The sequence below is a fragment of the Ostrea edulis genome, chromosome 3 (assembly GCF_947568905.1).
Source record: "Ostrea edulis chromosome 3, xbOstEdul1.1, whole genome shotgun sequence".
Lineage (NCBI taxonomy): Eukaryota > Metazoa > Mollusca > Bivalvia > Ostreida > Ostreidae > Ostrea > Ostrea edulis.
In genome coordinates this window covers 97,394,925-97,421,855 of record NC_079166.1, presented here as the reverse complement: position 1 = coordinate 97,421,855, position 26,931 = coordinate 97,394,925, and the positions used below count along the sequence as shown (strand labels likewise).

The 26,931-nt window shown below is 34.3% G+C and overlaps 1 protein-coding gene across 15 annotated transcripts in view; it reads right to left on the bottom strand.

Moving 5' to 3' along the window:
* The window catches only part of LOC125673035 (intermembrane lipid transfer protein VPS13A-like), a 159,597-nt gene that overhangs the window by 125,460 nt on the left and 7,206 nt on the right, over window positions 1-26,931 (bottom strand). For 11 of the 15 annotated variants that reach the window (XM_056159629.1, XM_056159628.1, XM_056159626.1 and 8 more), the window contains exons 3-21: window positions 26,757-26,800; window positions 23,602-23,622; window positions 23,188-23,230; window positions 22,302-22,496; window positions 21,959-22,026; window positions 21,519-21,677; window positions 20,134-20,232; window positions 19,933-19,990; window positions 19,299-19,537; window positions 17,919-18,100; window positions 16,936-17,080; window positions 16,130-16,280; window positions 13,302-13,396; window positions 11,136-11,284; window positions 10,417-10,508; window positions 9,544-9,659; window positions 8,423-8,566; window positions 7,422-7,489; window positions 6,889-6,964 (exon numbers count right to left, since the gene is read on the bottom strand). In XM_056159629.1, coding sequence (XP_056015604.1) covers window positions 6,889-6,964; window positions 7,422-7,489; window positions 8,423-8,566; window positions 9,544-9,659; window positions 10,417-10,508; window positions 11,136-11,284; window positions 13,302-13,396; window positions 16,130-16,280; window positions 16,936-17,080; window positions 17,919-18,100; window positions 19,299-19,537; window positions 19,933-19,990; window positions 20,134-20,232; window positions 21,519-21,677; window positions 21,959-22,026; window positions 22,302-22,496; window positions 23,188-23,230; window positions 23,602-23,622; window positions 26,757-26,800 — 2,144 coding nt within the window. The other 4 variants (XM_056159636.1, XM_056159634.1, XM_056159635.1 and 1 more) reach the window with 2 other exon arrangements.

Here is a 26,931-nt window from a genome sequence, read left to right as displayed (position 1 = left end):
TATGTGTTCACTATAACTGTGTTGTTCTGTATGTGTTCACTATAACTGTGTTGTACTGTATGTGTTCACTATAACTGTGATGTACTGTATGTGTTCACTATAACTGTGTTGTACTGTGTGTTCACTATAACTGTGTTGTACTGTGTGTTCACTATAACTGTGTTGTACTGTGTGTGTTCACTATAACTGTGTTTTACTGTATGTGTTCACTATAACTGTGTTGTACTGTGTGTGTTCACTATAACTGTGATGTACTGTATGTGTTCACTATAACTGTGTTGTACTGTATGTGTTCACTATAACTGTGTTGTATTGTATAACTGTGTTGTATTGTATGTGTTCACTATAACTGTGTTTTACTGTATGTGTTCACTATAACTGTGTTGTACTGTATGTGTTCACTATAACTGTGTTTTACTGTGTGTGTTCACTATAACTGTGTTGTTCTGTATGTGTTCACTGTAACTGTTGTACTGTATGTGTTCACTATAACTGTGTTGTTCTGTATGTGTTCACTATAACTATGTTGTTCTGTATGTGTTCACTATAACTGTGTTGTTCTGTATGTGTTCACTATAACTGTGTTTTACTGTATGTGTTCACTATAACTGTGTTGTACTGTGTGTATTCACTATAGCTGTGTTGTACTGTATGTGTTCACTATAGCTATGTTGTACTGTATGTGTTCACTATAACTGTGTTTTACTGTGTGTGTTCACTATAACTGTGTTGTTCTGTATGTGTTCACTATAACTGTGTTGTACTGTATGTGTTCACTATAACTGTGTTGTACTGTATGTGTTCACTATAACTGTGTTGTTCTGTATGTGTTCACTATAACTGTGTTGTACTGTGTGTGTTCACTATAACTGTGTGTGTTCACTATAACTGTGTTGTTTTCTATGTGTTCACTATAACTGTGTTGTACTGTGTGTGTTCACTATAACTGTGTTGTACTGTGTGTGTTCACTATAACTATGTTGTACTGTATGTGTTCACTATAACTGTGTTGTACTGTATGTGTTCACTATAACTGTGTTGTTCTGTGTGTGTTCACTATAACTGTGTTGTACTGTATGTGTTCACTATAACTGTGTTGTACTGTATGTGTTCACTATAACTGTGTTGTTCTGTATGTGTTCACTATAACTGTGTTTTACTGTGTGTGTTAACTATAACTGTGTTGTACTGTGTGTGTTCACTATAACTGTGTTGTACTGTGTGTATTCACTATAGCTATGTTGTACTGTATGTGTTCACTATAACTGTGTTGTACTGTATGTGTTCACTATAACTGTGTTGTTCTGTATGTGTTCACTATAACTGTGTTGTACTGTATGTGTTCACTATAACTGTGTTGTACTGTGTGTGTTCACTATAACTGTGTGTGTTCACTATAACTATGTTGTACTGTATGTGTTCACTATAACTGTGTTGTACTGTATGTGTTCACTATAACTGTGTTGTACTGTATGTGTTCACTATAGCTGTGTTGTTCTGTATGTGTTAACTATAACTGTGTTGTTCTGTATGTGTTCACTATAACTGTGTTGTATTGTATAACTGTGTTGTATTGTATGTGTTCACTATAACTGTGTTTTACTGTATGTGTTCACTATAACTGTGTTGTACTGTATGTGTTCACTATAACTGTGTTTTACTGTGTGTGTTCACTATAACTGTGTTGTTCTGTATGTGTTCACTATAACTGTGTTGTACTGTATGTGTTCACTATAACTGTGTTGTTCTGTATGTGTTCACTATAACTATGTTGTTCTGTATGTGTTCACTATAACTGTGTTGTTCTGTATGTGTTCACTATAACTGTGTTGTACTGTATGTGTTCACTATAACTGTGTTGTACTGTGTGTATTCACTATAGCTGTGTTGTACTGTATGTGTTCACTATAGCTATGTTGTACTGTATGTGTTCACTATAACTGTGTTGTACTGTATGTGTTCACTATAACTGTGTTGTATTGTATAACTGTGTTGTATTGTATGTGTTCACTATAACTGTGTTTTACTGTATGTGTTCACTATAACTGTGTTGTACTGTATGTGTTCACTATAACTGTGTTTTACTGTGTGTGTTCACTATAACTGTGTTGTTCTGTATGTGTTCACTGTAACTGTTGCACTGTATGTGTTCACTATAACTGTGTTGTTCTGTATGTGTTCACTATAACTATGTTGTTCTGTATGTGTTCACTATAACTGTGTTGTTCTGTATGTGTTCACTATAACTGTGTTGTACTGTATGTGTTCACTATAACTGTGTTGTACTGTGTGTATTCACTATAGCTGTGTTGTACTGTATGTGTTCACTATAGCTATGTTGTACTGTATGTGTTCACTATAACTGTGTTTTACTGTGTGTGTTCACTATAACTGTGTTGTTCTGTATGTGTTCACTATAACTGTGTTGTACTGTATGTGTTCACTATAACTGTGTTGTACTGTATGTGTTCACTATAACTGTGTTGTTCTGTATGTGTTCACTATAACTGTGTTGTACTGTGTGTGTTCACTATAACTGTGTATGTTCACTATAACTGTGTTGTTTTGTATGTGTTCACTATAACTGTGTTGTACTGTGTGTGTTCACTATAACTGTGTTGTACTGTGTGTGTTCACTATAACTATGTTGTACTGTATGTGTTCACTATAACTGTGTTGTACTGTATGTGTTCACTATAGCTGTGTTGTTCTGTATGTGTTAACTATAACTGTGTTGTTCTGTATGTGTTCACTATAACTGTGTTTTACTGTGTGTGTTCACTATAACTGTGTTGTACTGTGTGTGTTCACTATAACTGTGTTGTTCTGTATGTGTTCACTATAACTGTGTTGTACTGTGTGTATTCACTATAGCTGTGTTGTACTGTATGTGTTCACTATAGCTATGTTGTACTGTATGTGTTCACTATAACTGTGTTTTACTGTGTGTGTTCACTATAACTGTGTTGTTCTATATGTGTTCACTATAACTGTGTTGTACTGTATGTGTTCACTATAACTGTGTTGTACTGTATGTGTTCACTATAACTGTGTTGTTCTGTATGTGTTCACTATAACTGTGTTGTACTGTGTGTGTTCACTATAACTGTGTATGTTCACTATAACTGTGTTGTTTTGTATGTGTTCACTATAACTGTGTTGTACTGTGTGTGTTCACTATAACTGTGTTGTACTGTGTGTGTTCACTATAACTATGTTGTACTGTATGTGTTCACTATAACTGTGTTGTACTGTATGTGTTCACTATAGCTGTGTTGTTTTGTATGTGTTAACTATAACTGTGTTGTTCTGTATGTGTTCACTATAACTGTTTTACTGTGTGTGTTCACTATAACTGTGTTGTACTGTGTGTGTTCACTATAACTGTGTTGTTCTGTATGTGTTCACTATAACTGTGTTGTTCTGTATGTGTTCACTATAACTGTGTTGTACTGTATGTGTTCACTATAACTGTGTGTGTTCACTATAACTGTGTTGTTCTGTATGTGTTCACTATAACTGTGTTGTTCTGTATGTGTTCACTATAACTGTGTTGTTCTGTATGTGTTCACTATAACTGTGTTGTACTGTATGTGTTCACTATAACTGTGATGTACTGTATGTGTTCACTATAACTGTGTTGTACTGTGTGTTCACTATAACTGTGTTGTACTGTGTGTTCACTATAACTGTGTTGTACTGTGTGTGTTCACTATAACTGTGTTTTACTGTATGTGTTCACTATAACTGTGTTGTACTGTGTGTGTTCACTATAACTGTGATGTACTGTATGTGTTCACTATAACTGTGTTGTACTGTATGTGTTCACTATAACTGTGTTGTATTGTATAACTGTGTTGTATTGTATGTGTTCACTATAACTGTGTTTTACTGTATGTGTTCACTATAACTGTGTTGTTCTGTATGTGTTCACTATAACTGTGTTTTACTGTGTGTGTTCACTATAACTGTGTTGTTCTGTATGTGTTCACTGTAACTGTTGTTCTGTATGTGTTCACTATAACTGTGTTGTTCTGTATGTGTTCACTATAACTATGTTGTTCTGTATGTGTTCACTATAACTGTGTTGTTCTGTATGTGTTCACTATAACTGTGTTTTACTGTATGTGTTCACTATAACTGTGTTGTACTGTGTGTATTCACTATAGCTGTGTTGTACTGTATGTGTTCACTATAGCTATGTTGTACTGTATGTGTTCACTATAACTGTGTTTTACTGTGTGTGTTCACTATAACTGTGTTGTTCTGTATGTGTTCACTATAACTGTGTTGTACTGTATGTGTTCACTATAACTGTGTTGTACTGTATGTGTTCACTATAACTGTGTTGTTCTGTATGTGTTCACTATAACTGTGTTGTACTGTGTGTGTTCACTATAACTGTGTGTGTTCACTATAACTGTGTTGTTTTGTATGTGTTCACTATAACTGTGTTGTACTGTGTGTGTTCACTATAACTGTGTTGTACTGTGTGTGTTCACTATAACTATGTTGTACTGTGTGTGTTCACTATAACTATGTTGTACTGTATGTGTTCACTATAACTGTGTTGTTCTGTGTGTGTTCACTATAACTGTGTTGTACTGTATGTGTTCACTATAACTGTGTTGTACTGTATGTGTTCACTATAACTGTGTTGTTCTGTATGTGTTCACTATAACTGTGTTTTACTGTGTGTGTTCACTATAACTGTGTTGTACTGTGTGTGTTCACTATAACTGTGTTGTACTGTGTGTATTCACTATAGCTATGTTGTACTGTATGTGTTCACTATAACTGTGTTGTACTGTATGTGTTCACTATAACTGTGTTGTTCTGTATGTGTTCACTATAACTGTGTTTTACTGTGTGTGTTCACTATAACTGTGTTGTACTGTGTGTGTTCACTATAACTATGTTGTACTGTATGTGTTCACTATAACTGTGTTGTACTGTATGTGTTCACTATAACTGTGTTGTACTGTATGTGTTCACTATAGCTGTGTTGTTCTGTATGTGTTAACTATAACTGTGTTGTTCTGTATGTGTTCACTATAACTGTGTTTTACTGTGTGTGTTCACTATAACTGTGTTGTACTGTATGTGTTCACTATAACTGTGTTGTTCTGTATGTGTTCACTATAACTGTGTTGTTCTGTATGTGTTCACTATAACTGTGTTGTACTGTATGTGTTCACTATAGCTGTGTTGTTCTGTATGTGTTAACTATAACTGTGTTGTACTGTGTGTGTTCACTATAACTGTGTTGTACTGTGTGTGTTCACTATAACTGTGTTGTTCTGTATGTGTTCACTATAACTGTGTTGTTCTGTATGTGTTCACTATAACTGTGTTGTACTGTGTGTGTTCACTATAACTGTGTTGTACTGTATGTGTTCACTATAGCTGTGTTGTTCTGTATGTGTTCACTATAACTGTGTTGTTCTGTATGTGTTCACTATAACTGTGTTGTACTGTGTGTTCACTATAACTGTGTTTTACTGTATGTGTTCACTATAACTGTGTTGTACTGTATGTGTTCACTATAACCATGCTGTACTGTACTATAACTGTGTGTGTTCACTATAACTGTGTTGTTCTGTATGTGTTCACTGTAACTGTTGTACTGTATGTGTTCACTATAACTGTGTTGTTCTGTATGTGTTCACTATAACTGTGTTTTACTGTGTGTGTTCACTATAACTGTGTTGTACTGTGTGTGTTCACTATAACTATGTTGTACTGTATGTGTTCACTATAACTGTGTTGTTCTGTATGTGTTCACTGTAACTGTGTTGTTCTGTATGTGTTCACTATAACTATGTTGTTCTGTATGTGTTCACTATAACTGTGTTGTTCTGTATGTGTTCACTATAACTGTGTTGTACTGTATGTGTTCACTATAGCTGTGTTGTACTGTGTGTGTTCACTATAACTGTGTTTTACTGTATGTGTTCACTATAACTGTGTTTTACTGTGTGTGTTCACTATAACTGTGTTGTACTGTGTGTGTTCACTATAACTATGTTGTACTGTGTGTATTCACTATAACTGTGTTTTACTGTATGTGTTCACTATAACTGTGTTGTACTGTGTGTGTTCACTATAACTGTGTTGTACTGTGTGTGTTCACTATAACTGTGTTGTACTGTATGTGTTCATTATAACTGTGTTGTTCTGTATGTGTTCACTGTAACTGTTGTACTGTATGTGTTCACTATAACTGTGTTGTTCTGTATGTGTTCACTATAACTGTGTTGTTCTGTATGTGTTCACTATAACTGTGTTGTTCTGTATGTGTTCACTATAACTGTGTTGTACTGTATGTGTTCACTATAGCTGTGTTGTACTGTGTGTGTTCACTATAACTGTGTTGTTCTGTATGTGTTCACTATAACTGTGTTGTTCTGTATGTGTTCACTATAACCATGCTGTACTGTACATGTGTACCAAACAAATGACAGAAATTCACAAGCTTTTTACCGTACATATCACAGATTGTGTTGTTGTTTACTGTACTTATCACAGATAGTGTTGTTGTTTACTGTACTTATCACAGATTGTGTTGTTGTTTACTGTTTGTATCACAGATTGTGTTGTTGTTTACTGTACTTATCACAGATTGTGTTGTTGTTTACTGTACTTATCACAGATTGTGTTGTTGTTTACTGTACTTATCACAGATTGTTTTGTTGTTTACTGTACTTATCACAGATTGTGTTGTTGTTTACTGTACTTATAATAGATTGTGTTGTTGTTTACTGTACATATCACAGATTGTGTTGTTGTTTACTGTACGTATCACAGATTGTGTTGTTGTTTACTGTACTTATAACAGATAGTGTTGTTGTTTACTGTACTTATCACAGATTTTTTTGTTGTTTTTACCTTGGGGTCTGGTTTCTCCTGTAAATCACTCTCTACGGACAGTGTCCCAAAGTCAACCACTAACACATTCCCTCCCCTGAAATTAACACAATCCAATAAATTACAATATTTAATGTAAAAAGTGTGGTATGGACCATCAATTCAAACTCTCCAAGTACACAAGGTCCTGAACTGCAGTCAATTCTGTGTATTCTTTATAATGTCTTCAGGGGAAGATACCTCCTATCAAATCAATTACTCAGTAACTGTCAATTGTTATGGGTAAATTCATGTTTAGCTGCAAAAAATATGTTAAATCAGATCCAAGTTATACAAGTAAGTCTTAATTTCCACTAAATATTGGACATGCCAAAAAAAACATTGAATATTTAGTATAGAGGAAAAGACATTTGAATTTTACGTACGTGTGGAGAAATACTGGATGTATACAGGACATTTGATTTTTATGTACGTGTGGAGAAATACTGGATGTATACAGGGCATTTGATTTTTACGTACATGCAATGTATACAGAACATTTGATTTTTACGTACTTGTGGAGGGTCCCATTCTCTGGAATCACGACGTACGGAGATCTCATGTGTATGGCGACATAAAATGTCTGAAACAGAAAGTAAAGACCATTGTAGACCCCAGAAAATGAATTCATGTTAAGTGTTTATAAACTATCAGGCGAGAAAACCATAATAAAAAAGTGTTATGGAATTGTATATTATTTATTTAGCTGATCACCACGTTACATTCATATCAGCAACCATCAAATGCTCTAAAAGATCAGCAACCATCAAATGCTCTAAAAGATCAACAACCATCAAATGCTCTAAAAGATCAGCAACTATCAAATACTCTAAAAGGTAAGATTTTTATTTCAGTGTAAGAGCAAAAACAGAAATCTATCTTTTTTAGAAATCAACAGATTTTCAAACCATGTCATCTGTTGCCTACAAATCTATTCATTGACAACACATTGCATGGTGTGTATGAGTGTATGTGTGTGGGGGGGGGGGGGGTTACTTACCGGTCAGTAAATAGCTGTGTGAAAATTGGAGGGATCCAAGTTTGAGAAAATATAAATGTATTTTGACATATAGAAAAATATTTTTGCCGTACAGTATATTAAAAATCATTTCACAAATATTTCTCAAGGATTCTTTTGCCCTACCTGGCCTTATCCAATTCATCACCAAGACATAATTTTCTCAGACACTTAATGTGTTCATAACATACATGTATATTTACAGAATTATTTTTTTGCATGGTGTGTATGAGTGTATGTGTGTGTGTGTGTGTGGGTGTGTGGGGGGGGGGGGGGGGGGGGGGGTTTACTTACCGGCTGCTGTTGCATGGCATGTATGAGTGTGTGTGTGTGTGTGTGGGCGGGGGGTTACTTACCGACTGCTGTGTGGGCGGGAGTGGGCGGGGATACTTTCCGACTGCTGTGTGGGCGGGGATTCTTACTGACTGCTGTGTGGGCGGGGGTGGGCAGGGATACTTACCGACTACTGTGTGGGCGGGTGTGGGCGGGGATACTTACCGACTGCTGTTGCATGGCATACAGAAGCATGTCTTTGCTGTACTTGACAACCCCACTCAGTTTCTCCATGGCCAGGGCGTTCATGTCTGTGTCCCCAGTGTGATCCGACGATTGGAAGAACCCAAAAATCTCCGATATAGAATGCTGGAAAAAGAACAAAAATCTCTGATATAGCGTGCTGAAAAAGAACCCAAAAATCTCCGATATAGCATGCTGGAAAAGAACAAAAATCTCCAATATAACATAAAAATCTACGATATAGCATGCTGAAAAAGAACAAAAAGCTCCGATATAGCATGCTGAAAAAAAAACAAAAATCTCCGATATTTTTCCGCATCGACAAAAACACAACAACTTTGGAATGAGTAACAGCGCAGAGTTTATTAATCAGTCAAAACAAAATTAAAAAATTTCTTTTGGTTGCTCAGTGAATTGTCTGTAATTGTGAATTCGTTATATTGCCATCCCCGCCTTATTGCCCAAATTCGTCTTGAACTAAAGTTGGCGATATATCGAGGGATCAATGTATGTATCACACATAACTATTTCCTAAATTTGTCAGCTGTTAATATTCTCAGGATATAAAATCAGAAGTAGCGTCTGAAGGAAGCAGTTTATCAGACAGCCCTCATTGACAGGGAACAGCTACCACGGAAAAGAAATGAAAGCAAGACGTTGAATATTTCGTTTGTGAGGTTTCTAACAAATTACTAAAAAAACTTAAAAAACCAGTGACTGTATAATGAGGAATCTGCAGTAATTGTACATAATTTAATATTATAATAAATAAGGTGTACATAATGTCATTATTATTAGCTTCATGAGCTCACTATAAATACTGCATTTTCATCAAGTAATAGATATTTGTATGAGAAGTAATGACGTATTATTTGTATGAGAAGTAATGGCGTACTATTTGTATGAGAAGTAATGGCGTACTATTTGTATGAGAAGTAATGGCGTACTATTTGTATGAGAAGTAATGACGAACTATTTGTATGAGAAGTAATGACGAACTATTCGTATGAGAAGTAATGGCGTACTATTCGTATGAGAAGTAATGGCGTACTATTTGTATGAGAAGTAATGGCGTACTATTTGTATGAGAAGTAATGGCGTACTTGATCGTAGAAAATTTCCACTGGCCGCACAGTCATCTTCAGCGATTGCTCTGCTTTAATATGCAAAGGTCGAAGTTCGTATTCCAAGGTGAACATTTGACCAGTCAGATCTGAAGCTGTGTAAGAGTAAAAAATAAAATAGCATCAAACACTGCAATGAATCAGATCTGTAGCAAATCATTTAAGTGTACAAAATAGTATAGCATCAAACACTGCAATGAATCTGTAGCAAATCATTCAAATTTGGGGGGGGGGGGGGGGGGGGGAATGTTCTTCATTGTATATCATCAAACACTGCAATGAATCTGTAGCAAATCACTCAAACACCAAAGTTTGGGGGGGGGGTGTTCTTTCTATCCTTTTGAAAAAAAAGTGAAGTTATATAAAATGCTTTGGAATGGATACAAGTATGCTGTCTGTAAACAACAGCAACAATTGTCAAGATAAGCGACATTTAAATGACCATCACAAAAGAGACATGAAAACTATAGGTTTAGAGTATGAATGCAGAAAGCAGGCACACAGACTTCATAGGGTGAGTGAAAACATGTAAGAAGTCAAAAATGATTGAATCAATAAACTCCAAGTCAGTTGTATATATTCTACTTCACACTCCAGATAGTGGTCATCACCAGACTGGTCATCACCAGACAGTGGTCATCACAAGATAGTGGTCATCACCAGATAGTGGTCATCACAAGATAGTGGTCATCACCAGACAGTGGTCATCACCAGACAGTGGTCATCACTAGACTGGTCCCAGACAGTGGTCATCACCAGATAGTGGTCATTGTGTGAAATTGACAGACAGTGGTCATCATGTGAAATTGACACACCGGACAGTGGTCATCATGTGAAATCTACAACACTCACTATAAATCCCTCCATTGGAGGTCAGCATCTTCACCGGTTTCTGGTCCACGGAAATTCCAGATATCACAAAACTCTCTGTGTTGCTCACCACTCTGTTTTAAAACAACCAGTCAATGATTAAACAACCAGTCAATCATTAAACAACCAGTCAATCATGAAACTCTGTTTTAAATAACCAGTCAATCATTAAATAACCAGTCAATCATTAAACAACCAGTCAATCATGAAACTCTGTTTTAAATAACCAGTCAATCATTAAACAACCAGTCAATCATGAAACTCTGTTTTAAATAACCAGTCAATCATTAAATAACCAGTCAATCATTACACTCTATTTTAAATAACCAGTCAATCATTAGACTCTGTTTTAAATAACCACTCAATCATTAAACTCTCTTTTAAATAACCAGACAATCATTAAATTCTGTTTTAAATAACCAGTCAGTCATTAAACTGTTTTAAATAAACAGTCAATCATTAAACTTTGTTTTGAATAACCAGTCAATCATTAAACTCTATTCTAAATAACCAGTCAATCATTAAACTCTGTTTTAAATAACCAGTCAATCATTATTCATGTATTTTATTCGAAACTTTGAAGTTATGAAAAGAATCATTGGCCTGGTGTAGTTAAAAGTCTCTACATCAATTATTATCGAAATTCTTTCTACGGACAAAATTTCACAGCTCCAATTGTCTCAGAATTAATCGGCCTGTACCTGACCCCTTGACCTCCGGGTCTGTTTTCGTAAGATGTCAGCATGTCATCCATGACAACCTGTAAGATGCACACTGAATCCGGGGCCTCAGACCTGGTCAGACACCCACAGCACTGCCGGACTCTCAGCTGGATTTTGTAGGCCACATACTGTAAATTACAGCACTCAATACTAAGTCACGTACTATAAAATACAACACTCAATACTAAGTCACGTACTATAAAATATAACACTCAATACTAAGTCACGTACTATAAAATACAACACTCAATACTAAGTCACGTACTATAAAATACAACACTCAATACTAAGTCACGTACTATAAAATATAACACTCAATACTAAGTCACGTACTATAAAATACAACACTCAATACTAAGTCACTATAAAATACAACACTCAATACTAAGTCACGTACTATAAAATACAACACTCAATACTAAGTCACGTACTATAAAATATAACACTCAATACTAAGTCACATACTATAAAATACAACACTCAATACTAAGTCACGTACTATAAAATACAACACTCAATACTAAGTCACGTACTATAAAATACGACACTCAATACTAAGTCACGTACTGTAAAATATAACACTCAATACTAAGTCACGTACTATAAAATACAACACTCAATACTAAGTCACGTACTGTAAAATACGACACTCAATACTAAGTCACGTACTATAAAATACAACACTTAATACTAAGTCACGTACTATAAAATACAGCACTCAATACTAAGTCACGTACTGTAAAATACAGCACTCAATACTAAGTCACGTACTATAAAATACAACACTCAATACTAAGTCACGTACTGTAAAATACAACACTCAATACTAAGTCACTATAAAATACAGCACTCAATACTAAGTCACGTACTATAAAATACAACACTCAATACTAAGTCACTATAAAATACAGCACTCAATACTAAGTCACTATAAAATACAACACTCAATACTAAGTCACGTACTATAATACAACACTCAATACTAAGCCACGTACTGTAAAATACAACACTCAATACTAAGCCACGTACTGTAAAATACAACACTCAATACTATGTCACGTACTATAAAATACAACACTCAATACACGTACTATAAAATACAACATCAATACTAAGTCACTATAAAATACAACACTCAATACTTAGTCACGTACTATAAAATACAACACTCAATACTAAGTCACTATAAAATACAACACTCAATACTAAGTCACGTACTATAAAATATAACACTCAATACTAAGTCACTTACTATAAAATACAACACTCAATACTAAGTCACGTACTATAAAATACAGCACTCAATACTAAGTCACATACTATAAAATACGACACTCAATACTAAGTCACGTACTATAAAATACAACACTCAATACTATGTCACGTACTATAAAATACAACACTCAATACTAAGTCACATACTATAAAATACAACACTCAATACTAAGTCACTATAAAATACAGCACTCAATACTAAGTCACTATAAAATACAACACTCAATACTAAGTCACGTACTATAAAATACAACACTCAATACTAAGTCACTATAAAATACAACACTCAATACTAAGTCACTATAAAATACAGCACTCAATACTAAGTCACTATAAAATACAACACTCAATACTAAGTCACGTACTATAAAATACAACACTCAATACTAAGTCACTATAAAATACGACACTCAATACTAAGTCATGTACTATAAAATACAGCACTCAATACTAAGTCACGTACTATAAAATACAGCACTCAATACTAAGTCACTATAAAATACAGCACTCAATACTAAGTCACGTACTATAAAATACAACACTCAATACTAAGTCAGTATAAAATACAACACTCAATGCATGTACTGTCAGAACAGAAATACAACACTCAATACAATGAAATACTTCTTATTCCATTCATTCACTTCATAGCAATGTGAACAAATATTAATGTCTTACACACAATACAGGTTATATTAATGTCTTACACACAATACAGGTTATATTAATGTCTTACACACAATACAGGTTATATTAATGTCTTACACACAATACAGGTTTAGTTTAATGCTATAGACATGCCGTGGTTCAAAATGACCTCTACAGATATTTTGGGTTTACGTCTTTTGACAAGCTATAGATTTTGATTACCTCTTTAGGCATGCTTTGTGCATTTTCCGATTCGCTGTACCCCACTCCTTGGTAGATTTCCTGCTTCTCCTCCTCAGACAAAGCAAACAATTCCTCTGAAAGTCAGAAAAATCACAATTTAAATGACTTCACTGAAATGTTACGAGAAGTCCATTATTATCTATTTATAACACTGGAAGTGCTCCATCATAAAAGTGAGACCCCACCCAGACACCAGACAAAGAAATCCCAAAGTGTACAGCAAGCTAAAAGTCAACACGTGTTTGTGAAACACTGATGTCCCCAGATTACAACAAAGTGGAACCAGGTCAAAGGTCATTGTTAAGGTCACAAGGTCAAAGATTTGGGAGTTAATGGAAAGGTCTTGCCACCAGAAATACACACACTAAATACGATAGCTCCACCTCTTATGGTGTAAAAGATACGACCAAGGATAAAGGTTTTTGCTGCCACAGACAGACAAACAGGCCAAAAACTCCGGGTTTGACACTAACTTTTTTAGGCAATAGTCCAGTCACACTAGTGCCTGATTACTTTTACTAGTCAGTGGGGAATTTTATTAGTCTGTCATAAATAGGGAAATAAATGTGCAATTTAAAAACAAAAATAATTCGTAATTAATACAATGTACTTATAATAGTAAATAAATACTTTTCTTTTAAATGCAGAACACATATAGATGAAGCTCATGGCATTTAGTCAACTACTTTTTGGCCTAAGTATAAAATGGTGTTAAAACTTCTTAAGTGCTATGAGTGTCACTGTGGGATAACAAAAACAGTTTTGATGATTTGAAATAATAAAATTCTAGTGTGATTATTAACACCTGAAATTCTAGTGTGATTATTAACACCTGAAATTCTAGTCTGATTATAAACACCTGAAATTCTAGTCTGATTATAAACACCTGAAATTCTAGTCTGATTATTAACACCTGAAATTCTAGTCTGATTATTAACACCTGAAATTCTAGTGTGATTATTAACACCTGAAATTCTAGTCTGATTATTAACACCTGGAATTCTAGTCTGATTATTAACACCTGAAATTCTAGTGTGATTATTAACACCTGAAATTCTAGTGTGATTATTAACACCTGAAATTCTAGTCTGATTATTAACACCTGAAATTCTAGTGTGATTATTAACACCTGAAGATAAATCTAGTCTGATTATTAACACCTGAAATTCTAGTGTGATTATTAACACCTGAAATTCTAGTCTGATTATTAACACCTGAAATTCTAGTCTGATTATTAACACCTGAAATTCTAGTCTGATTATAAACACCTGAAATTCTAGTCTGATTATTAACACCTGAAATTCTAGTCTGATTATTAACACCCGAAATTCTAGTCTGATTATTAACACCTGAAGATAAATCTAGTCTGATTATTAACACCTGAAATTCTAGTCTGATTATTAACACCTGAAGATAAATCTAGTCTGATTATTAACACCTGAAATTCTAGTCTGATTATTAACACCTGAAGATAAGTCTAGTCTGATTATTAACACCTTAAGATAAGTCTAGTCTCTCAGTTTGAATTATTGTTCCTTTGATTAGTTAAAAAATGTCAAGCCTCATGAATTGAGTTTGTATTGTTTATCAAAAGCTTCATCTTTGAAAAAGTCTAACAGCTTCTTCTGTTTCTCCATTGTGGCTTGTGTCAAATTAATCATGATCACTGAAACGTTTTACTTTGTTGACTTGACTAGGAATTATGTGACTACCCGCCATGCTAGATTGCTAAAAATACATTCGGGGTTTTCCAGTAAACTGTTGACAATCGTACATCGATTATCTATACAAGTTGTTAAGCAGAAATCTTTATCAGTCCAATCGGACTGACTAGGTACAGATTTTATTAATCTGAATTAAAATTTATTAGTCTGAGACTAATGTTAGTGTCGAACCCTGAAACTATATGCCCCCAAATCTCTGATTCCGGGGGCATAAAAAATAGAGCTAATTTTAAACTTTATACACTTTAGTAGTATATTATCAATGATTATTAGCACAAACATTGTACAGCGCATAGAAACTATAGGTAATTTTGTGCTTTCTAAATGAATAAAATAATAAATAATAATAATAATAATAATACACCTATAGGAGGGCCTTACATTCTTGTTTACTCAGTAGTGACACTGTACTTTCTACACCTATAGGACACCCTTACATTCTTGTTTACTCAGTAGTGACACTGTACTTTATACACCTATAGGACGACCTTACATTCTTGTTTACTCAGTAGTGACACTGTACTTTATATACCTATAGGAGGGCCTTACATTCTTGTTTACTCAGTAGTGACACTGTACTTTATACACCTATAGGAGGGCCTTACATTCTTGTTTACTCAGTAGTGACACTGTACTTTCTACACCTATAGGACGACCTTACATTCTTGTTTACTCAGTAGTGACACTGTACTTTATACACCTATAGGACGACCTTACATTCTTGTTTACTCAGTAGTGACACTGTACTTTATACACCTATAGGACACCCTTACATTCTTGTTTACTCAGTAGTGACACTGTACTTTATACACCTATAGGAGGGCCTTACATTCTTGTTTACTCAGTAGTGACACTGTACTTTATACACCTATAGGACACCCTTACATTCTTGTTTACTCAGTAGTGACACTGTACTTTATACACCTATAGGACACCCTTACATTCTTGTTTACTCAGTAGTGACACTGTACTTTATACACCTATAGGACGCCCTTACATTCTTGTTTACTCAGTAGTGACACTGTACTTTATACACCTATAGGACGCCCTTACATTCTTGTTTACTCAGTAGTGACACTGTACCTTCTGTAGCCAAATCATCCAATTCCTCCTCCTCTTCGGATCCTCCCCAGATCCAACTAAACCAGCCTCCTCCTGTCTTTTTCTTCTCCTCTTTTTTCCTCTTCATCTCCTCTTTTTTCAGTCTCTCCCTTTCCTTCATTTCTTCTGTATACTAAATTTCATTAAAAAACATTTTCAGTGTAAAACTTTAAAACACCTGAATTATCACTTGAAAAGATTTACAGAGATTTCATGTTTGTGTAACGAGTCATCATTTCATGTTCGTGTAGCGAGTCATCATTTCATGTTCGTGTAGCGAGTCATCATTTCATGTTCATGTAGTGAACATCCAATCAAACTCTTCGAATGTCTCGCGCACTTAACATCTATGCCGAGTGTACAAGACATTTAAGTTCCAATTGATTGATCATCATTTCTCCCTCGTGTAGTCAGTCATCATTTCTCACTTGTGTGTGTTGTGATGTCATCATTTCATGTAGTGATCATTATTTCTCACTTGTGTGTGTTGTGATGTCATCATTTCATGCTCACGTAGTGATCATTATTTCAGGCTTGTGTTGCGAGTCATATCATAGTGCTACGATTATTAGATTACAACAACCTTCACATTGGGATGATCAGATAACCTTGACCTCATTGTTTTGACCTTTACTCCCATCTTTACCTTTACTCCTATCTTTACCTTTACCTCCTGTCTTACCTTGACCTTGGTCTGTCTTATCTTGACCTTGCCCTTTCTTATCTTTGACCTTGGCCTGTCATATCCTTACCTTGGCCTGTGTGACCTTGACCTTGGCCTGTCTTACCTTGACCTTGGCCTGTGCCCTGGCCTTCAAGATGTTGGCGACATCCATAACTTTCTCTAGACCCTCTAGTTTCTGTTTAATGTTGTCGTCTTTAAGGGATGCCAGGTACTGCTTGTACAAATTCCAATATTTCTCATAGTCTTGCCTATAATCAGTAAAAGTCACAGTCATTATAATTGTACAAATTCCAATATTTCTCATAGTCTTGCCTATAATCAGTAAAAGTCACAGTCATTATAATATTTCTCATAGTCTTGCCTATAATCAATAAAAGTCACAGTCATTATAATATTTCTCAGAGTCTTGCCTATAATCAATAAAAGTCACAGTCAATATTTCTCATAGTCTTGCCTATAATCAATAAAAGTCACAGTCATTATAATTGATAAATTAATTGCAATTAAGCATTGAATATTGAAAAAATAATTGCTTCGTTATACACTTTGCTACAGTAGTACAAGTATATTGCATTTTTTAAAATCATTTCATAATTTATTTAATACTGTTTATCATACCATACTAAATTCCATTATTTCTAATTCACGTTTCCTCTTCCCAGAATCATCACAACAAAATGTCCATAACATACACAGAGTCCAATGAACTTACGAACATTGTTCACGACTGATAGATTTATGGACATTGTTCAGGACTGATAGATTTATGAACATTGTTCAAGACTGATAGATTTATGAACATTGTTCATGACTGATAGATTTATGAACATTGTTCACGACTGATAGATTTATGAACATTGTTCATGACTGATAGATTTATGAACATTGTTCACGACTGATAGATTTATTAACATTGTTCACGACTGATAGATTTATGGACTTTGTTCACGACTGATAGATTTATGAACATTGTTCACGACTGACAGATTTATGAACATTGTTCACGACTGATAGATTTATGAATATTGTTCACGACTGATAGATTTATGGACAACATAGACAAACATGAATAGACTGAAGACTCACTTGTACTTAACGATCTGCGGCCAGGTGTAAGGCTTAATGTAAAACTCCACCACAGACTTATAGGCATACTTCCACCACGACGCTGGACTGGATTTCACGGATTTCATAGGCCTGAATTTTCGGTATCGACGATTCACTTCCAGAAGTTTAGAAAATTCCAGCCATCTGGTTAAACTGTCATACTGAAAAGTGAAAAACACAGGTTCACATGGTTGTGTGTAACCAGTCTACAGAATTTTAAAAAATCAAAAAGTGAAAAACACAGGTTTACATAGTCTTGTGTACTAACCACTCTACAGAATTTAAAACAATGAAGTAAAAGTAAGCATGGTTCTGTGAATTAGGATGTCTACTGTGATGATTAGTAGACATTGAAAACACGGGGAGGATGTTTATAGGCTTATCAACAGCTGTCCAATCCTCTACATTGAATAAAAAAAATAATAAATATATTGAAGAACAGCACCATCTAGTACTATGAACTCTTTTTAGGTACCTATAATCACTTGCAGAAACAGAAATTATCTAATGAGTATTTTTTCTTGCAAATTCCAACAACTCCAATATCTTAAAATCCTCTGTTTTGTCAAGTTGTAGAAATAAAACATACATATATATCATAAAATAGCCTGTCTGTGGGATCATTCTAACTATTGTAAAAACCACCTGTTTGTTACACGTTCTAACTATTATATTATTAATATTGCATGTAGTTGTGGGTAACATTGAAAATTTTCACTTCGAGAAAACCATTGACAATCGAGGCGTAGCCGAGGTTGACAATGTTTCTCTAGGGGTGAACATTTTCAATATTACCCACAACTACATGCAATATTTGTTTTATCATACTGAATGTTAGATAAACAACAAAGCAGAGGACTTACGGTATTTTTTTAATTTTACGTCTGTTGACATTTGATCAATCACTGTCATGTGATATTTCGCACATTGATGCGGGTATTCGCGTTTATTACAAACTCGCAAATGACGTCGTCTAACAATCTACGGCATACCGTACGCACATAAATTTGACGCATGTGATAATTTTTATAATATCACCCGTTGTCAAGTACTGTTACCCGTTGCTAGATACTATCACCCTGGAGCGCATGCTTTCTGTTCTCAGAGGGTAACAATATGTTTTTTCAAATGCTTCTCGATCAATCAGATTCAAGTATTTTACATGAAAGTATAATAAAATCTATTGTTTGTGAGGTCCCAATCATTGTAAACTGCCTACTTGAACACTATTCATTTTAATTTTAATTTAGAAAAATTTTATGGGTATTTCTTAGAAGAAAAAAAACACCCAGAAAATTACAACCCCAAAGAAAATGGACAATATGTATTTTCTTTGTACAATTCTTGGGCTCTGTTTACCTGACTGTGTGACATCCTGATATCAGTGTTGTTGACTGACAGCTGAATGTAAAGTTGTTTACCTGACTGTGTGACATCAGCGTTGTCGACCTGACAGCTGAATGTAAAGTTGTTTACCTGGTTGCGTGACATCCTTACATCAGCATTGTCGACTGACAGCTGAATGTAAAGTTTTGGCATCTTATAATCGTCCACGTTGTACAGAATCACCTTGGCCTCCGCGGTAAATGGTGTCAGAACTAGTAAAAATAATCACACATACGTTGATAGACTGTCGTGTTTAGCAGCTTCATTTGTTTGAATTCATTGTCAATAAATGTCTTAAACTCTACAGACACAAAGAACATGTGTGTGATATTTATCTCAGACATTAATTAGTCTGATGATACAAATCAGCAATCCATAAATTCAAGTACTTTGGGAAATTCACAAATTTTAATGAATTAGCTCGCTGACAGAGTTGGTATTGATGGCATCTAGACACATTACTAAAATAATTTTTATTCCCAAATCACTTGAATTTGTTGAAACCTTTGAATTGATACCAAGAATGTAAAGACCTGTATCATCCTAATAAAAACTAATGATAGCCATTAAACATGTAGTACAGGCGATGCCCTAAGTACAAACCTACCTGATGAAAACTTCTCACTCTTTATCATCTTTGACCGGATGGATTTTTTCAAAGAAGTCTACAAGTAAAATATTTAAAAAACAATTAATTCATCATATCTACATACCAACATGAATTTGCAATGTACCTACATTCATCAAAGGATTTGTACAGCTCACATCACTTTCCGTACATTCATCGCGTGATTTGTGGAGTACCTACCTTCCAAGCTCCTGACTGAATCAGATCTACACCTCCCACCAGATCACTATTGTCAACACGAGGGTTCCAGTACACAGACAAATCTGACACCCTCCCCAGCTGCGAAATAAAAACAATATCACAGTACAGTGCAATGTTTTTCTACTTCATTCACTGTAAAATTCAACAAGAAAAATTTATCAAGCACATCATAATCACATTAAGAATTATGAATCTTAGTCTAACAATCTGATGCACTGTAACAGTACCCTTCAAAAATTATTCTACTCAAGATTTTCATCAGAAAAATCATACAAAAAATTTTGATTCACTTAGTTTTTAAAGGGTGCACCACAAAATCCTACACATTTTACTGATTATACTAATAGCCTTTGTAGAATTTTGTGGAACACCCTGTACCAACATTTTATCAAATAATTATTATAAAAGTTTGAGCATGATTCTTCTGGGGCAAACTTTGATAAGATTTCTTTTGGTATCAACCTTGAGTAGGCATGTCATGATAACAACTTAAGTGATTACTTTCATGATACAAACTCACTGTGAGAGTTTAACAACTTGAGTGATTACTTTCATGATACAAACTCACTGTGAGAGTTTTGTAACACTAACCTGAAATGTTACCTCATATCTGACTTTGCAATACCAACCTAGACCTAGTCTCGGACTCGGCAATACAAACTTTGTGTAAGATTTTTGCAGTGCTGTGTGATATGAACCTTGTGTAGGATTTTTACAGTGCTGTGTGATATGAACCTTGTGTAAGATTTTTGCAGTGCTGTGTGATATGAACATTGTGTAGGATTTTTACAGTGCTGTGTGATAGGAACCTTGTGTAGGATTTTTACAGTGCTGTGTGATATGAACCTTGTGTAGGATTTTTACAGTGCTGTGTGATATGAACCTTGTGTAGGGTTTTTACAGTGCTGTGTGATAGGAACCTTGTGTAGGGTTTTTACAGTGCTGTGTGATAGGAACCTTGTGTAGGATTTTTGCAGTGCTGTGTGATATGAACCTTGTGTAGGATTTTTACAGTGCTGTGTGATAGGAACCTTGTGTAGGGTATTTACAGTGCTGTGTGATATGAACATTGTGTAGAATTTTTACAGTGCTGTGTTATATGAACCTTGTGTAGGGTTTTTACAGTGCTGTGTGATACAAACCTTGTGTAGGATTTTTACAGTGCTGTGTGATATGAACCTTGTGTAGGATTTTTACAGTGCTGTGTGATAGGAACCTTGTGTAGGGTTTTTACAGTGCTGTGTGATACAAACCTTGTGTAGGATTTTTACAGTGCTGTGTGATATGAACCTTGTGTAGGGTTTTTACAGTGCTGTGTGATATGAACATTGTATAGGATTTTTACAGTGCTGTGTTATATGAACCTTGTGTAGGATTTTTGCCGTGCTGTCGAGCTCCGCCTCCTCCCATCTATCATTAGTCGTAAATATGTACAGCCCTCCCAGAATTCCTCCAGCTGCAAACGGTGAAGCAGGATTCGAGATCGAGTCCTCGTATCGGATGTGTACATTGCTAATCTTTATCTGTAAGATAAAATCAAAGACAAATGATAATAAATCTCTATCTGAAATCAAAGTACTGAAAGTACTGAGGGGAGTTGAGAATTATCTGTAAGAGGAAACAAAGACAAATGATAATAAATCTCTATCTGAAAAAATTACTTTTTAATTCATTCTCACTACATCACATATATAAATATTTTGTTTTTCTCTGCTTAAGTAAACAAGGTTTTTTTTAAATATTGAACTACAGGACACTGAGTCCAACAAATTCTTTAAAATCTTCATCTTTTTAAGATATATACCTGTATATTATTCAGAATGTATTTTCCAATCTTTTCGAAGAGACCAGGGTGCTTCTCTACTTCCTTTGCTGAAAAAATCGATAGCAAAATCTTGTGAAGTGGACGATGTCAACATTACTCATCATATTTAAACTGATCGGTCAGCTGATCTCAATTCAGGCACTGTCCATTTAAGTAGTAACACACCTCATTCTTTAAACACTCATTACAACACTACGGGACCTTCATAAGACTGAGAAATTTAACAACGGGACGTTCATAAGACTGAGAAATTTCTTACTCATTACAACACTACGGGACCTTCATAAGACTGAGAAATTTAGAGATTTTTTCATAAACTCACAGACTTTCTGAAGAACTGATGGGTCCAAGGCTCGGAGCATGGCCTGTTTGAGTTTCTGCTCCAGTTCTTCCACTCGCTGTTTGTTGGCGACATTTACAGAGACGGGACTCAGAAGTAGATAAAGTCCATCCAGCTCCAGGCGGACTTCTGTCCCTCCAAATAAGTTGGCCCATGGTATAGACAGACGGATGTAATCTACAGAAACAATACATAATATTTATATAAAACAAGTCCAAGGTATAAACAAATGTAATCTACGAAATGAAACAATACATAATATTTATATACAACAGGCCCACGGTATAAACAAAATGAAACAATACATAAAATATTTATATACAACAGGCCCACGGTATCAACAAATTTAATCTACGAAATGAAACAACACATAATATTTATATACAACAGGCCCACGGTATAAACAAAATGAAACAATACATAAAATATTTATATACAACAGGCCCACGTTAAAAATGAATGTTACCTAAAATACACAAAATATATATAAGCAGGCCCACAGCATAGAACGACAACCCAAACATTACCTAAGTGTCCAACTTTAACATCAGCATAGAACGACAACCCAAACATTACCTAAGTGTCCAACTTTAACATCAGCATAGAACGACAACCCAAACATTACCTAAGTGTCCAACTTTAACATCAGCATAGAATGACAACCCAAACATTACCTAAGTGTCCAACTTTAACACAGTATAGAATGACAACCCAAACATTACCTAAGTGTCCAACTTTAACATCAGCATAGAACGACAACCCAAACATTACCTAAGTGTCCAACTTTAACATCAGCATAGAACGACAACCCAAACATTACCTAAGTGTCCAACTTTAACACAGTATAGAATGACAACCCAAACATTACCTAAGTGTCCAACTTTAACATCGAATGCTTGTTCTTTTCCCAGCTGTAAATATTAAACAGACAAACATAAATATAAATCCTGGGTCAAAAATACAAATATATTTTAAGGCAAAATATCCAAATTTCTTTTCATTCAGTCACCGGGCAAGAAAATCAGATAAGGCAATGTTAACATGCAGTTTGTGAAACTGTCACCGAGAATGAGAGTTTCTCTACATTTACATGTATGTGCCATGTAAACATGCAAAACTGCAATTATTTCTAGTTTGTAACAGTTCAGGAACCCGTTTTACGATATGATAATTTTACTCAAACACTATGTAAACAAATTCAATTGATATAAGTATTTCACATCTGTTAAAGAAAATTACCTGCAATTGATATAAGTATTTCACAACTGTTAAAGAAAATTACCTGCAGAGTAAGAAAATCCACCTGAAGAATAAGAAAATGTATATATAATTAAAATTATTATTGGATTTTCGAAAAACTTTCCTGAATCGTGTGATTGAAAGTTTAAAATGACTTTTTTGTGCAGTAACATTACAAAACTGATACAGGTGGCTTCAGATCCAAAGGGGAAATTTTGACAAGATGTACCAGTCCTGGACAAGCTTTTTATTTCACAAACACAAGGTGCAAATGTGAACATTCAATTCCAAACCCTTCTAAAGTTAGTGCTAAAGAACCAAATATCTGACTGATAGCAGAGAGGGCATGCCGTATGACCCCATAGACCCAGAATCAAACCAACCCAAGCTATTATTCTGAGACACTGCAATCTCTTATAGGGGTCCAAAATTTATATATAAAAAATTAAAGTTGTAGACAGATTTACAAATAGGAGAGACAGAAAAATAGATGGAAAACAATGAATGTCTCTCATTCTTTGACCTTAGGGGCATAAAAATGTGGCTTGAATTTTGTATACAAGGCTGAACTAACTAATACATTCATAAATGTACAAATCCCTAACTGAACATGCAAGATACAACATCTGTCTGCAGTTTAATTGTGAGGGGGTAATAAAAGTTGGTTTACAGTTAAAATAAAGATTATAGAGCATACACAGCCTGCTATTTACCACACATTACTTACGAGTATTCAGATATCAGACATGTAGACCACAATCTACTTAACAATGTACATGTAATGCAATCTACATAACAGTGGTCAGATATAAGAATCAGATTGTATTTAAATGTGTACAAATATCAGAATTAGATCTAGTTAACCATGTACAGATATAAGAATCAGATTGTATCTAACTGTGTACAGATATCAGAGTTAGATCTACTTAACTGTGTACATATATCAGAGTTAGATCTACTTAACAGTGTTCAGATATAAGAATCAGATTGTATTTAACTGTGTATAGATATCAGAATTAGATCTACTTAACCGTATACAGATATCAGAGTTAGATCTATTTAACCGTGTACAGATATCAGAGTTAGATCTATTTAACAGTGTACATATATCAGAGTTATATCTACTTCACAGTATACAGATATCTGTGTTAGATCTACTTAACTATATAGATATCAGAGTTAGATTACAATTAACAGTGTACTAACATCAGAGTTAGATCTATTTAACAGTGTACATATATCAGATTTAGAACTACTTAATAGTGTACAGCTATCAGAGTTATATCTACTTAACAGTGTACATATATCAGAGTAAGATTGTAATTAACAATTTACAGATATCAGAGTTAGATCTACTTAACAGTGTACAGATATCAGTGTTAGATCTATTTAACAGTGTTCAGATATCAGAGTTAGATCTAATTAATAATGTACATATATCAGAGTTATATCTACTTAACAGTGTACAGATATCAGAGTTAAAACTATTTAACAGTGTACAGATATCAGAGTTAGATCTACTTAACAGTGTACAGATATCAGAGTAAGATTGTAATTAACAATTTACAGATATCAGAGTTAGATCTACTTAACAGTGTACAGATATCAGAGTTATATCTACTTCACAGTGTACATATATCAGAGTAAGATTGTAATTAACAATTTACAGATATCAGAGTTAGATCTACTTAACAGTGTACAGATATCAGTGTTAGATCTATTTAACAGTGTTCAGATATCAGAGTTAGATTGTATTTAACAGTGTACAGACATCAGAGTTAGATCTACTTAACAATTTACAGATATCAGAGTTAGATCTATTTAACAGTGTACAGATATCAGAGTAAGATTGTAATTAACAATTTACAGATATCAGAGTTATATCTATTTAACAGTGTTCAGATATCAGAGTTAGATCTATTTAACAGTGTACAGCTATCAGAGTTATATCTACTTCACAGTGTACAGCTATCAGAATTATATCTACTTCACAGTGTACAGCTATCAGAGTTAGATCTATTTAACAGTGTACAGATATCAGAGGTATATCTACTTAACAGTGTACAGATATCAGAGGTATATCTAATTAACAGTGTACAGATATCAGAGTTAAAACTATTTAACAGTGTACAGATATCAGAGTAAGATTGTAATTAACAATTTACAGATATCAGAGTTAGATCTACTTAACAGTGTACAGATATCAGAGTTATATCTACTTCACAGTGTACATATATCAGAGTAAGATTGTAATTAACAATTTACAGATATCAGAGTTAGATCTACTTAACAGTGTACAGATATCAGTGTTAGATCTATTTAACAGTGTTCAGATATCAGAGTTAGATTGTATTTAACAGTGTACAGACATCAGAGTTAGATCTACTTAACAATTTACAGATATCAGAGTAAGATTGTAATTAACAATTTACAGATATCAGAGTTATATCTATTTAACAGTGTTCAGATATCAGAGTTAGATCTATTTAACAGTGTACAGCTATCAGAGTTATATCTACTTCACAGTGTACAGCTATCAGAATTATATCTACTTCACAGTGTACAGCTATCAGAATTATATCTACTTCACAGTGTACAGCTATCAGAGTTAGATCTATTTAACAGTGTACAGCTATCAGAGTTATATCTACTTCACAGTGTACAGCTATCAGAATTATATCTACTTCACAGTGTACAGCTATCAGAGTTAGATCTATTTAACAGTGTACAGATATCAGAGGTATATCTACTTAACAGTGTACAGATATCAGAGGTATATCTACTTAACAGTGTACATATATCAGAGTTATATCTACTTAACAGTATACAGATATCAGAGTTATATCTACTTCACAGTGTACAGATATTAAAGCTAGATCTACTAAACTATATAGATATCAGAGTTATATCTACTTAACAGTGTACATATATCAGAGTAATATTGTAATTAACAATTTACAGATATCAGAGTTATATCTACTTCACAGTGTACAGATATCAGAGCTAGATCTACTAAACTATATAGATATCAGAGTTATATCTACTTAACAGTGTACATATATCAGAGTAAGATTGTAATTAACAATTTACAGATATCAGAGTTAGAACTATTTAACAGTGTACAGATATCAGAGTTATATCTACTTCACAGTGTACAGCTATCAGAACCCCTACAGTCTGCAGTCTACTCATACTTACCAGCGCATTGGGCTTCAGTACTAAGTCTTTCAGTTCTACATTGCCTGTAATGAGAAATTGTCATGTTCACTGTATTCCCATGATTATGAATAACATTCTGATCTTGATGTCATTTTATCTTAATTTTATCTAAAGATACATAGTATATTAAATTTCAAGATGTTCAACAAAGGTT